The following is a 15,388-nucleotide window of genomic DNA, read 5'->3' as shown; positions in this document are numbered from 1 at the left end:
CACATATGGGATTCCATGAAGAAAAAATATCAAGGTACCGCAAGAGCAAAAAGGCAGCAACTTCAAATGCTTCGTGGAGAGTTTGAGTTACTAAGAATGAAGTCGGGAGAGTCAATTACCGATTTCTTCTCTCGGACAATGGCAATTGTCAATAAGATGCGGATTCACAGCGATAAGACGGAGGATGTCACCATCGTTGAGAAGATTCTTCGATCTCTGACACCAAAGTTTAACTTTGTTGTCTGTTCTATACAAGAAGCCAAGGACATTGAAGAACTCTCAATTGATGAACTGCAAGGGTCGTTGTTGGTTCACGAACAAAATTTTCTTGAGCAAGAGCCGGAAGAGAAGGCGTTGAAGGCAACTACAAATCACTTTTCGTCAACAACAAGAACGAATAGTGGCAGAGGTAGAGGAAGGGGAACCAATGAACGTCGCAGTTTCAATCAAAAGCCTAATGGTCATTTTTCTCGTGATGCTCAAGGTGGAGGACGAGGACATGGAGGTCAACACTCAACTGTTTACAAACCAAAGTCAGTAGACAAATCTAGAGTAGAGTGTTTTAGATGCCATAGGTATGGACATTATAAATCTGAATGTCGTACCAATTTAAATACACAAAGCATGGAAAGGAATAATTTTGCGGAAGAAAAAGAAGAAGCAGTGTCTCTCCTAATGGTGTGTCAAGAAACGGAGAAAATTTCATCGAATCTGTGGTGTATTGACACCGGTTGCAGCAACCATATGTGTGGAGACAAGAAGGCATTCTCTGCATTAGATGAGTCATTTCGTACCTCAGTCAAATTTGGAGACGACTCGACTGTGTCAGTTAAGGGTAAAGGGACAGTTGCAATTGTTCCTAAAGGAACCTCGGTTCAGATGATCAAAGAGGTGTTTTATGTTCATGAGTTAAAGACCAACCTTCTAAGTGTTGGACAATTGCAAGAGAAGGGATATGAAATTACACTCAAAGGAGGTGTTTGCAGAATCCATGATGAGAAACAGCATCTGATTGCTCAAGTTAATATGACTGCCAATCGGATGTTCCCGCTGCATCTTCATGGCACCTCTCACTCATGTTTCTCTGCAAGATTGAAGGATAAAGCATGGTTATGGCATTTCAGATATGGACACCTCAACTTTGGTGGGTTGCGGACGTTACATCATAAGAAGATGGTGGAGGGACTTCCCCCAATCATGGCGCAGTCCGAAATATGTGAAGAGTGTGTTGTTAGCAAACAACACCGAGATCATTTTCCAAAAGGCAAAGCATGGAGAGCCAAGAAGCACCTCGAACTTGTCCATTCAGATATTTGCGAACCAATTTCCCCAATGTCCAATGGAGGCAAACGATATATCATTACCTTCATTGACGATTTCAGTCGGAAGGTTTGGGCTTACTTTTTGCAGGAAAAATCTGAAGTCTTTGAGGCCTTCAAGAGCTTCAAAACTCTTGTTGAAAAAGAGAGTGGAAATTCAATCAAAGTTCTCCGCACGGATCGTGGTGGCGAATATATTTCAACTACATTAGCAGATTTTTGTGTGGAGCATGGGATTAAAAGACAACTCACTGCAGCTTATTCACCGCAACAGAATGGTGTTTGCGAAAGGAAGAACCGCACTATTCTGAATATGGTGCGCAGCCTTTTGACGTCAAGTGGAGTTCCAAAAAGCTTCTGGCCGGAGGCAGTCAATTGGATTGTTCATCTTTTGAATAGAAGTCCCACTCTCGCTGTTTTAAATAAGACACCCGAAGAAGCTTGGAGCGGGAGAAGACCCGCAGTTGATTACTTCAGAATTTTTGGATGTCTTTCATATGTCCATGTTCCTGACCAGAAGAGGAAGAAGCTAGAAGATAAAGCAGAAAAATGTATTTTTCTTGGCATTAGTGATCATTCAAAAGCCTACAAACTTTATGATCCTATAACCAAGAAAATTACCATTAGCCGTGATGTGATCTTTGATGAAGAGAAATTCTGGTCATGGAGCGAGAAGAATGGTGGTGATTGTGGTGAACAAATTCCAGCAAACTTTGAAGATGATACTGAGCTGGAAAAGCAGCCCTCTACGAGTCAAGTCACCACATAAAATGTTGAAAATTCAGCAGTTGCTGCAGCATCTGAAGAACGACCACAACGCATCCGACGGAGGCCAGCATGGATGGAAGATTATGAAGTGTCGAGAGTTGAGCAAACCGAAGACCCACTGATCCATTTTGCTTTGTTTGCAGATAGTGACCCAACTACTTTTGATGAAGCAGTACAAAATAAAAACTGGAGAGTTGCAATGGATGCAGAGATCAAAGCAATTGAGAAGAATGGTTCGTGGGAATTGACAGATCCTCCCAAAGGGCAAAAGACAATCGGAGTCAAGTGGGTATACAAGACGAAAATGAACAAGAATGGTGAGATTGAAAAGTACAAGGCGCGCTTGGTGGCAAAAGGTTACAAGCAGGAATTTGGAGTGGATTACAAAGAGGTGTTTGCGCCAGTTGCTAGACTCGATACAATCCGATTAGCGATTGCGCTAGCAGCACAGAATTCATGGTTCATCTATCAGTTAGATGTGAAGTCGGCGTTTTTACACGGTGATCTTCAAGAATAGGTATTTGTTCATCAACCTTCTGGATATGTCAAGCCGGGTAATGAACATAAAGTCTATAAATTGAAAAAGGCTTTATATGGGTTGAAGCAAGCTCCAAGAGCTTGGTACAGTAGGATTGATGCTTATTTTTTGAAGGATGGATTTACAAAATGTCCATATGAGCATACGCTATTTATTAAGATTGGTCATGGTGGAAAATTGCTTCTAGTGTGTTTGTACGTGGATGATCTTATCTTCACAGGGAATGATAGTGTCATGATTGACACATTTAAGAAATCTATGATGGAGGAATTTGACATGACTGATCTTGGGTTGATGCATTATTTTCTGGGCATTGAGGTAAATCAATCTGAAGCTGGAATTTTTCTATCTCAAAAGAAATATGTTGAAGAGATTTTAGAAAAATTTCAGATGATGCATTGCAATTTGGTAACCACACCAACTGAGGTTGGATTGAAGTTGTCGAAGGATCCTGATGGAAGAAAGGTAAATAGCACCTTCTATAAGCAAATCGTGGGGAGTTTAATGTATTTAACAGCTACAAGGCCAGATATCATGCATCCTGTAAGCCTTATTAGCAGGTACATGGAGAATCCAACTGAAAAACATTTCCAAGCTGCAAAGCGAATTCTTCGCTACTTGAGAGGGACTGCAACTTTTGGGTTATTCTATAAGAAGGGAGAAAAAATCAGAGTTGATTGGTTTCACTGATAGCGATTACGCTGGTGATATGGATGATCGAAAAAGCACTTCTGGTTATGTATTTATGCTTGGTTCGGGGGCTGTCTCATGGTGTTCGAAGAAGCAACCGATTGTTACTCTGTCAACAACTGAAGCTAAGTTTGTGGCTACCACCTCTAGTGCTTGTCAAGCTATTTGGTTAAGGAAGGTTCTTGGAGAGCTTCAATTTAAACAGGAAGATGCAACTACAATCTATTGTGACAACAGCTCAGCCATTAAACTCTCAAAGGATCCAGTTCTACATGGGAGGAGCAAACACATAGATGTGAAGTATCATTTCCTAAGGGATCTCACGAAAGATAAAGTGATTGAACTTGTTTTTTGTAGGAGTGAAGATCAGCTTGCTGATTTGTTCACCAAGCCTCTCAAATTATCTGCATATCAGATGCTAAGAAAGCTTATTGGTGTTTGTTCGTTGGAAGCTGCAGGTTAAGGGAGGGCTGGATTTAGTCCTTTTAAACTGATTGTTTGCAACATCAGTTTAAGGGAGGGTGTTGAATTAGTCAAAGTATTTGTTTGTTTTTAAATAAAGCCTAGTTGGTTGTCCTAGTTTATAGGAATCTGTTGCTGCACGTTTGTTGCCGCACACGTTCAGGATAGTGGGTAGATAGTTCAGCATAGTGGGTCAATTGTTGTGGCTATTTTTTGGGTTTTTCTGTTTGTGTATGGCCTATCTAAAAGGCTAAGTTGTTATTCAATTATGATGTATGAATGCAGTAAGCATTTCTCACGGGAGTACACTCTCTTCTCTTTGACTCTCTTTTCTGTGTTTTTTCCTTGTGCTTGCAAAGCACAGCCAGCTTCTGCATTTTTTCTGTAACAGATGTAACACAGACAGAAAATGGGTCTTCGCGGGTGATGCGAATGTAAGTAGGGGTGAGCGATTCCAAGATCAATTCAGGTTCCATTGAAATCTACTCTTTGGAATTAATTATCAAAATTTTAAAATATCGACCCTACCTTGCATATTCTGAAACATAGAATCTATCATGTCACAAGTTTCAAATTTCAGGGTCGGTTCCAGAATTTACCAAGATACCACATGTATTCAACAAAGAGGAAAAAGAAAAAAAGCTCGGGATCCTACCTCAGATGAAACTTTGGCTCTTCAATAATGATAGCAATAAGTCCACCAATGACTAATTGAGCCCTCTCATTCCCAATGGGCATGTGAAGCTTTTTATGTAATTAAAAGAGCTTAGCAGAAATAAGGAAAAAGAGAAAGGTGATAAACTACCAACATCTTAATCATTTTCTGCAATACGACAAGTGTCCATTGCAAAATAAAAAAGCTTTGTTCCCGTCCCTATTAAATACAATGATCTATTCGAAATTTGATTTTAAGGCAGAATTTTGGCAACTTGGCATCCACCCAAAGAATCACCACAAAATGGGATTTTGCATTCCAAACTAGCATTACCAAATATGGTGAACCCTGCAGACGATCATCTTCAGTTGGTGGCTTCAAATTGTACTTGTCTTGAAACTCGCGTTGTTTATTGGTGTCTGATTGAGTGGTAAGATGATCTCATATCTTACACTTAGAAATTTCATTTACTAGACTTCAGCTCACTCCTTTATTTTTCAGATGTAGGGTGGATCCCCCATCGGAATACCAAGATGTGCTTAAAACTGAATCGGTGATGAGTTAGTTGGACCGCTGAGGGGCTTCGATCTTGACGATGACATGTCAATGGGCAAGGTTGTCGGTCCGTAATTTAGTATGACTTTTGTACAGGTGAGTTTTGGGGCATGGGAGTGGAGCGTTGATGATAGGTGACCCTCACTTTTCCTAGGACTTATGTAATTGTATTTTGCTTGAATGTTGTATTAATTAAGTTAGTAATTACTATGTTTATATAAAGAAGCATATGTATATTAAACCGATTGGATTTTTTTGTATGGGATGATGCGATTATTTTGTTGTGCTTCCACATGCTTATATAATTACGGAGTATATTTGGAAAGAACACGTGTCATGCTTAGCGTTCTGGGGCGTCGCAAATGCTTTATTGGTTCAAGACATTAGGAGCATGGAAAGCCTTCTTCACAGTCACAGAATAATTGAGGACATGTAGACCAAACCAAAATTACACATAATTGTTTTCTTTTATAAGCCATTGATGTTCGTAAAATCAAATGGTACCCTTTGCAAGTACCCTGCAGATGTGGGCGTCACAACATATAAAGCTCAGTCTACCCCAGCTAAAGTGTACAAGACCGTTCTATGTTGTATAAGAGCTTCACCACGAGAATACCGCGAAATACGGCGAGTCCAATGTGAAACCAACCATTCCACCAGGAGTGTGGCCAAAAGATGACTAGGATGTACCGTGGGATTATTCATGTGACTACATCAAGACAAGGCCCTTGATTGATGCTGCTCTAGCAGAATTCAGACCAAACAATCCAAAACAGCCATATTCATCTCAGGATCCATGGGTGGTCCACCTTCTCAAAATCCTTTTAATCATGGGGAAACACATCTCAGCTTCCATGAATATGGAAAAATGGCCCCAGCCAGTGAAGCCAGTGAAGCCAGTGAAGCACTTATCACTAAACCTAAGAGATCTTGTATCCCCAATGAATTTGGGCAACTGGACACAACCAGCAATGCCAAGTGACACCACATCAGGTTCTAATGATATTCCTTCAAGTTTTTATCAATCCCCTCCTAAAAAGATGTGATCTGCTTTTCTCGAGGTTCTCGAAAACATTCCAAGGACCCTACCTAAACGAAAGAGCTTTGAGAACGAAGGAAAGAAATGGAATGGGAAGGTATTATCATACGCACATAAAAGACGCATGAGACCTGTTGCTCCACTCCATCGTCAGACAGCAATGGCTAGAATTATTGGTGCTTGTTAGTCATATGTCGTATTATTGGTGCTTGTTGGTCGTATGTTACATTATTGATGTAAGTTTGTTTGTTCTTCTCCTTTATGCCTATATAAGGCATGGTTTGTAACACTTCAGAGGCAAGGGAGCATCCTAGAAATAAACCAGTGTGTCCGAAAATAATGCAAGGCTAACACCTCTCTTTCCTTCCCTTTAAATACCTTTTTGAATACAAGGCAGCAGTCGTATGTGGTTGATGAGGAGTGACTATAATGTTTTTTTTTTTTTTGTCCCACTTTAACTCTCATATCTCTTTTAGACTTTTACTCGGTCTTTTTATAGAGCGTGAGAGTCAAATCCCACACATGAAACTAAACATCCTCACCCCACCCAATTCCCTTACCACCGGACCGAGTGCCCAGTGGGTGGATGACTATAATGTTTGAGGTGTTAAGACTTTGTGGTCAATTCGGGATTTAATATTATTTGGATGTTTTTCAAGAAGAAGTAATTTTTCTTTTTTTTATTTAAAGTGAGGAACTTTAGAAAATAAAGAATGTAAAATTATTCCGAAGTAAAAGGCGCGGAGACGGTTTTTTATCTTTTCAATTAAGAATAAAATCTCATTATTATGACTCTCAGACATGAAATCTTACTCTCTCAAGTCCATAAAGGATATGCCATCCAAAGTTTTTTTTTTTTTTTGGTCATAAAAAGCACTTTTATTTAATCAGAACATGTCCGAGAATACACTTCATAGGTTTCGGAACCCAGCAAATCCCAAACACCCCGAGGAATAAAGAACCCAAGTTACTCAGATAGGCTTATTTCTCCTTCGGGCTTTAACAACCCAATCGGCCAATCTACTTGCCAAGCTAAACACGCCATCCAAAGTTATGAGCTCCATTCTTGCTGGATATCCTCATAGAACACAAATGCAAACTACGAAGCATGATCCGCACAGAGATCTTCCTAGCATCCTCTAGACTTCGTCTTCCAATCTTCACACACAACAGCGAGCGATGCATCAGACGATCCGCCATGACTCAAGCTCTCGACCGAGCTATCTCTAATCTCTCGAGCCCTACGTCTCATTCTCTTCCCTTCTTCTCCCCTCATCACGGCCCTTACTACCCTCTCGACCTCCTTCCTTCCCACCACCTTCTTTCCCTCCTCGACCGACGGCCTAATGGCGACGCCGACATCTTCCGCCAGCATCGCTGCGTTCATCCTCTGCTCGGCATAGAGCGGCCAGGCTATCATCGGCACGCCTTTGACCAAGCTCTCGACGGTTGAGTTCCAGCCGCAGTGCGATAGGAATGCTCCAATCGAGGGGTGGCTCAGTATGGCCACCTGGGCGGCCCAAGAGGGCACCACCATGCCTACCTCTCGAGTCTTCTCCAGGAAACCTTGTGGTAGATACTTGGTCGGATCGTCTTCCTCGTCACTCCCCACATTGAAAAACGCAGCTGAGACAAAGTGCTAGTGTTTCAGTTAATTGGATAATACCAGAAACGTATGAGGAGAGGTTAAAAATAGTCAATTGATGCATAAATTGAGATAAAAGGATCCTTGTCTTAATGGATTAGCGAAAGTACTATCGACGCAGATCATATGCACCATACCATACCAGTTTGATTCAACAATCACCTAGTACAAATAATGCCGTCTGTGTAATACAACCTAGGCATCAATTTGCGCTCTATTTGATGGGTAAATTTTGAGATGTATGATATTAATTCGATTTATGCTGAAGGAAAGATACGTGGGTAGTCATTAACAAAACCCCTTTATGTTTTCATTTTGTCACCTCATTATCTTCTGTGGGGATTTGCCACTTTATGAAGCATTTCGATGGAGCAAGTAATAACAAGTCGACAAATATTCCCAGTCAGCCGAGCACGCAACTGTAAATGCGGGAAAAAGAAAAGGAGAAATTGAGAGAAAATCTAACATAAAATTAGGAGGATAAAAAAAATTAGCAACCTCTTTGGTTTGGATGACGTAAATTATGTGAGCAAACCACGTCATTTATTTAGAGCAGTCTTAAGGAACACTTATATTCTAATTGGATTTCTACCGTGTACAAATTGAACGATAGGTCACTCGGGATCATTTGTTCAAAAATTCGACGGGTTTTTTCGGCCTTGGCTGTTCTATTAACATTGAAAATCACCTCGAATTATTGTTTAATTAGATATAAAAATGATAATTCTTATTTATCGCGAAATTGAGATATTGACACGGTAGCCAAAATACGAACATACGGACGCTCTCACTCAGGAGTTTCTTGGTCTTACCCGAGGCGGAGGCATCCGTGGGCTTCCGTACGATCCACAAGAACCTCTGCCGGCTCAGCTCCAGACCCCAGGCCATCTCCGCCTGCTGCTCCGTCGTCAGCGTCCCGCCGCTTCCCAGCGATACCAGCACAACCGACTCTTCCGGCTGCCTGTCCAGCCACGCGAGGCACTCAGCGTCTGTCGAGCGCAGCCCCTCCACATCGCCGTCCTCGTGCACGAGCGGCCCGATCGCGTGGACTGGTGGGACCGGCACATTCGTATAGAAGGAGTCCTCCCTCAGCGCCCGGAGTGAACCCGGCTCGAGGCCCTCCCACGTGTTCAGGAAGATCCCGGCCGCCATCGGCAACCGGCTGAAGTGGTACAGTAACCACCGGTACTCCTCATTTTTTCGGTCCTTCACCTGGTCCAGCAAGTCCTCCAGTCGGACCGGCGGGCACCCAGGGACCCGGACCAGGTCCACCAGTTCACCGGTCACCTCGCGGTCAAGCGTCGGCAGGTACAACGAGAACGCGAGCATCGCGGCTGACATCGTGAAGAACGAGTAGGTCGGGATGCCGAGCTCGCTTGCCACGCCGAAGGCTTGGGTGCAGAACAAGTCTACGACTAGCGCCCTCGGGTACCTCAGCTCAATGAGCGTGGTTTTGAGGCACTTGAGGCTCGCTTCGACGATGAGGCATATGCGGGAGAGGAGGCGGGAGTCTTCCGGGACGACAGAGGCGGTGTCGACGGCCGGGAGGCCGAGCACGTGCAGGTCATGTGGGAGGCCCGGCGCATTTAGTAGCTGGTCTTGAGCTGGGGTCGGATCAATGGTGGTGACGACGAGGAAGGTGACGCGGAACCCGTGGCCGACAACAAGGCGCTTCGAGAACTCGAGGAGGGGGATGACGTGGCCGAGGCCCGAGTTCGCTAGGACCGCCACGTGGGGTTTGTCGTCTCGATCGGCGACGTCGTACGACGCTGTTTCCGGCATGGTGTGCGGGTTTGGGGTGGAACAGGGGAAGCGGGGAGATGGAAAGCGCTTGTTGTGGTGTTGGTGTTTTGGAAGAGGGCATGTCATCTTATAGACAGAGATTGAATAAGCCTGCGTGGGAACAAAGTGGTGTAGTTCTGCAACTTTTATCAATATGTTTCATAAGGTGACATCACGAATCACACTAACATATTATTATCATCACTGTGGCTGCATTTTGTCGATGTAGTACTATGTCGTAACCGATTTCGTTTAAATATAAGGTGTGTTTGGAATGGTATTACATCGGGAAAAAAAAAAGAGGAACGGTAATATCACGTCAGTATAGCACAACAAATCATAGTTTCACATAACTTTTTCATGAAATGTATTTTAAAGGTAAAAGGGTTAGAACGAGCTTAAAATATCTATATAAAGAGCGAACGGTACTTCGCTTGTAAAATTCCTGTTTTGAGGGCCAGAACGTTATTGATGTCGGGTTTTGTACCATTCGATATTCAATAGGGGTACATTAACACATAAAAAGCAAGGCAAGAGATAGTACTTCGTTATGAGAAAGAATAGTGGAATGTTATTAATCCAAAGTCTATGGAAATCTTAAATTCTTGTGTTTCAAATTGCGATGCAATCGTTCTAGATCTTATTGTAAACAAAAGTGCCATGTAGCCAATTTTCTACACATCCCGCGACTATGACTGTTGATTCAATTAAGGCTGATCGATTCCAGAATTGGTATATTCCAAACTGAAAACTTGGAACCCACAATGTTAGAACCGGTTCCCAATTCCTAGAACCTGGAACCTATCCTATTTGCCCTTAAACCTACCTTGTTTGTTCGATTCGGCCTAGGTCTACTCCGGAACCGATTTCTTTTTTCTTTAAATCTAAGAGAAATAGCAATTACAACAAAATAGTATAAATGGCTCTAAGTAAATTATCAATACAAAACAAACAACAATATAAAGCACAAGGGAAGTTAAATTCATTTAAGAAAGATAAATCATTTTCTTCCAACTTCATAAAATAGGTTCTAACCGGTTCTTGGGTTAGTGGGTTCGGCATCTAGAACCTGAAACCTAGCCGCACAATATCGATTCCAAAAATTTGGAACAGGGAACTGGACCTATTTTTATGGGCAGTTCGGTCCGGTTCCCGAATAGAACCGGACCGATTATCTAGCCCTAGATACGAGCAATCGTAAAGGCTAGAAACATTGGTGAAGAAATGGTAGAGAAACGAATTGGATGGGTAATTCGACGAGAAAAATGTTAGATGTTTTAAGAAATCTTATTAACATTTCCTTGTTAAACGATGTGTACGTCACCGAATGATTTCTCCCGTTTGGAAACGCGGGGAAAAATCATTAGAGAATTGATGAAAATTCCAGATCCATGGGGCCATCATCTTTTCTCACTCCCATTTTGGAAGGAAATCTTGGGTAATTGAAATAAAGAAATTCTGAATTTCCCAAAGTCACCCCATCTTCATCTTTTATCTATTTACAAACTCTTTTTTTGATTTATTTTGAAGGTTTACATAAATGGGTAAAAGCGTAATGATATGTAGAGAATTTTCATCCCTCCACTTTGTTTACCAATATATATATCGGCTCTAGGTTGGGTTCTAATTCTAGTCCGAACTTTATTTTGTCTCGTAAGAAACACCGATTTTAGATCGAGTCCCAATTTTGGCCCGAACTTGTTTTATCTCATAAAAAACACCAAATTTAAGCTGTAACCCAATTATAACCTGAATTTTTTTTTTAATTTAATAAAAGAGCACCGAATTTTAGTCGGTCCCAAATCTGGTCTTTATCAAGTTTCCATTCGATGACGTCGCTAGTACCGCCACGCGAGACTTGTCATCTTGATCCAGGACATACGCTGCAGTTGCCCGCGTGGTGTCTGTGAGTGATTTGGGGTGAACGAGCAAGCGGGAGAGGGAAAGCGCTCGTTGTGGTGTTAGTATTTGGAAGCGTGCACGTATTTTTATAGATTGGTGTAGTTCTGCAACTTCGTTACATCGGACAAAAATGGTTGTGCCGGACAATTAACGTATAGAAACTCTTGCATAGTCGAGAGGAAAAGGATGTCCTCGGCCGGGTGATTCTATAGCTTTCAAGAGACACGATCCCTCGTGAGCCCTTCACCGGTAGGGCCGGAAAATAAAAAAAAATCACAATTGTCTACATCGATATCGGTTGAATTACAAGATCTATATATTGCATTTCAATTCAATTATACAATATTTCAATTTTTAAGGGGGCACGGCATGTCTTGGAATCATAGAGCCACCCTCGAGAGTAATATCTATTTGGTGCTCTATCGCAGAATACCACGGAACATGGGTAATGACATGTGTGGGAGTAGCAAAACCGGTTATCGGCGATGGTTTCTATGAGATTACCACAAACCTCCTCCATAAACTTACCCCGAGAGTAAAGAATTCGAGATGTCGTCGGGAAATCCTGTTAAGATCAATTAATTCTAGTGATGTCGCCAGTTTCGATTGGATACCGAAACAAGTGGGATGCATGCATTTAAATTATTGACTTCTTTAAATCTAATGGAAAGTTACCGTATCATCACTTAGTAAAAAAGATTTCGTAAGTTTTCTCGAGGATCGCGCTTTTTTCACTCCTACTATGGCTAAAACACTCCCTCTTATATGTTTTGATAATATTAACCTTTGTGGGTTTCACTTTTTTTAAGTATTCTTTAACTGCTTCTCTTCTTTCTCTTTTCTGGCAGGGCCACTTTCCTTCTTCTCATTTTTTTTTTCTCTCCGTGCTCTCTCTTTCTAAAACATCCCTCTCATGTCAATAATTTGTGTTGAAACCCAAATTTGCAGAAACCTCCTCTTCACCCAACTAGTCCTCTTCCATCTCATGGCAAATCTAAATTATCCTATTTCGCATCAAACTTTTCGATTGATCGATCACAAAGACAAGAAAAAAACCCATTAAAGATTCAAATCCAAGAGCTGAAGCCCTCGCCCAAAAACTCATCAAGCTCATAAGCAATCTCTGCTTCTTCGTCTTTATCTTCTTGATCATAATTGTCACTGCTATCGCCGATTCGCCATCCCCTACCCACCTCCAAATACATGGCTCGAATCTCCTCCCTCTCACTAAGTTATTTACGCAAACCAAAAATGCAATCGGCGAGGATTTGCCCCTCCTCGCGCTTGCGATCTCTCATACTTCCGCGCCGATCTTAATTACCAAGCTGCCGCCGCCGGTGGTGATTAAGAGGACTGAAGAGGTGATTGCAAACTCAATTCTTAAGTCCGAGCCCTTATGCGATGAGGTGGCCCTATTGCCCGTCAATTGTTCGAATCCCCGTGTTTTGATAGGTGTACAGTTCAATGTGGGAGCCAGGGTATCAAACTCCGGTTAACGATTAAAAAACCGATGAGTGCGATGTGATATGGACGACAAGTGACAGAGACCGACCACAAAAGAGAGGTTTTTTTTTTACGTATACCACCAATGCTTGAACCATGATCAAATTTAAGAACTTAGGGAGAGAAGTAACGAATGAGGAAAATGGAGAGAAGTAAAGAAAGAGGAAAATGGGACCCACGAGGAAAAAATAAAGAAGAAAACAAATGAGACACCACAACCAAACAAAAAAGGGCCCTTAAAAAAGATGGAACCCACAAGGATTAATATTGTCAAAGCACCATAATAAGTGTTATAAATGCATTGAATGATGTGGATGTATCACTTTTTCCCCATTCAATGAATGGTCCCCTCTTTTAATGTACACGATCAGATCCTCATTAATTGTATACATGAACACACATATTCATGTTCATTGTATCATCTAGTCTATAAATAGAGACTTTTGTAAACTTGTTGATGATAATGATGAAGAATGAAGAAGACTTAACATTTGCTCCCTGCTTCTCTTGTGTCTCTTTTTTCTCTCATATTGTACTTCAAGTTGGTCTCCGCGTTGATTCCAAAGATCGCCGTTTACTTTTACAACAATAAGGAGTGTTTTAGCCATAGTGGAAGTGAAATCCTACTTTTACAACAAAGCGCGGCCCTTTTCTCAATTGATACAACGTTTATCTTCCCCTAAAACACTACTTTGCATCTTCTATACTTAATGAGAAATCCTAAGCATAGTAAGAACGATTCTCGAAATCAATACTTTAAGTGATGTGGCAGTCCATTATTTGATATTACATGGTCCATTTGCTCAAAGACTGTTATTCTCAAAATCGTTTTCCTGGTGAGTAGTTTCAAACCATAGCAGCCTTCGTAGTTGGTCCGACATCGCTTCACGTATCAATTTTTTAAACTGGGTTTTACACGAAAGCAAGAACGAAAACAGGAAGAAGCGGATAGAGGGCACACCAAGTGGAATTGCTGAAAGAGTCTGGACCTTGAATTCATCACCTTGACGCAGAAGATTTGGATTTTGGACTTGCATCGTCACCTCCAATTGGACTTGGAGGACTTCATCAAAGGTGAGTCTACGATCAACTTTCACTTTGCTTAGGTCCTTTTCATTTCAAGCATCAACGTTGAGAATCCTGTAATGATGTAATTGTCTTCTATTTTTTTTTTTTTATCTGAGTGTTAATGTGCTTTAGACTAACAGTTCTACCATTCTCTTGTAAGTTGGGTTTGCTTTTGTGCTTATAACAAAAATAATTATATACATGCATTCACCATACCATATTATGAACGGGCGTTTGGGGCCGCTAACACCTTTTTCATGCGTAACCGACTCACGAACCCAAACACCGATCAACAGTGACAAAAAATGATGACCAAACGCACCTTGCAACAAATTGGTGGCCAATCTAAAATAAAACGACCTTACAAGTAAATACAAGAAAGTGCACTTATCTTGTCCGTTGCAGTCGGCTTGCATTGACATACATACATACATACATACATTCGAGACAGAATGACTTGAACAGTCCACTAAACACATGTAAAATCTGTGGCATCCCTTTTTTGTAGTTTAATTATTACGGGAAAGTTATACCAAATAAGGTAAACTTGCCCATTCAATCATAAATCTTATTGTATGGATGCCAATTCAATCATAAATTTTTCAATTTTGTCAATTTAGTCTTCAACTTTTGCGCGAAATTCCAATGAACTCCTTCCTGTCAATTTTCACCAGAAGATGCTGACATGGCGGTCCAGTCATTACCGGCCATTCTACGTGGCACGCAGCCACGTCAGCGATTTTCCGACAAAAATTGACCGGAATGACTACATTGGAATTTCGCGCAAAGGTTTAGGACTAAATCGACAAAATTGAAAAGTTTAGAACTGAATTGACATTCATATAATAGATTTAAGACCGAGTAAACAATTTCCCCCACCAAATACTCATGTAGCCACCCGCCACTCAACAACTTCAGTTTTTGGATCAGACCTTGTGACAGCATTAATCCTTCCTCCACAACTCTCCCATACTGTTTTTGTCCTCTTAAACTAGCCCCGAATAATCCGATGGTCCAGGGAAAACAATTGGGCAACTTGGGCATCGGCACTTTTCTTTTCGTGTGCTTGGAAGAAGGAGTTGAGAGAATTCCCCTTCAAAATCATCCTTTAAGACATATTCTCAAGTTGTCTGCAAGTGGGAGAGAACCAAGCACCTCGTTCTTCTTTGTTAGAGTCCACTAATTTTATCTGATTTTATTCTGGTTTCGAGGGGTCCATTCAGGGATTCGACGTTGAAAAGTGTTTACAGGGGCGAAAGATCCCAGTCACAAGATCCGATATGATATATACAAACAAAACGATGCTAAGATTTCTCGAAATCAAATAGGCTTGCATTCTAATCATAGCATCTCTCGATGGTGAGATAATTCATTAAGGTAAAACAAAAATAAAAAGGAAGAACCTGCACAGATGCTAGGCAGATCATTTAGGTGGTTTCAAGCAGACTCTTATCGATCGACG

General features: G+C 41.5%; 1 protein-coding gene and 1 pseudogene across 1 annotated transcript; one reads left to right on the top strand and one right to left on the bottom strand.

The window, feature by feature from the left end:
* The first annotated feature begins 2,103 nt into the window (after positions 1 to 2,103).
* LOC130140865 (uncharacterized mitochondrial protein AtMg00820-like) lies at positions 2,104 to 2,880 on the top strand. The gene has a single exon (XM_056321414.1). The coding sequence runs from the start codon at positions 2,161 to 2,163 to the stop codon at positions 2,602 to 2,604; it is 444 nt and encodes a 147-aa protein (XP_056177389.1). The 5' UTR covers positions 2,104 to 2,160; the 3' UTR covers positions 2,605 to 2,880.
* A 3,991-nt stretch (positions 2,881 to 6,871) lies between these two features.
* Positions 6,872 to 9,557, bottom strand: LOC115669704 (anthocyanidin 3-O-glucosyltransferase 5-like; annotated as a pseudogene).
* Between the last annotated feature and the right edge of the window lie 5,831 nt (positions 9,558 to 15,388).

This window comes from Syzygium oleosum, unplaced genomic scaffold (assembly GCF_021117445.2).
Source record: "Syzygium oleosum isolate NSW1041296 unplaced genomic scaffold, Sole_v2.1 Sole_v2.22, whole genome shotgun sequence".
NCBI classification, from domain to species: Eukaryota; Viridiplantae; Streptophyta; class Magnoliopsida; order Myrtales; family Myrtaceae; genus Syzygium; species Syzygium oleosum.
Note: the sequence above shows the minus strand (reverse complement) of the source record. Positions and strands in the feature narration are given on the sequence as shown.

What these genes read in the sequence shown, in the direction of transcription:
- LOC130140865 (XM_056321414.1), top strand. Translation starts at nt 2,161, where the DNA reads ATGGAAGATTATGAAGTGTCGAGAGTTGAGCAAACCGAAGACCCACTG.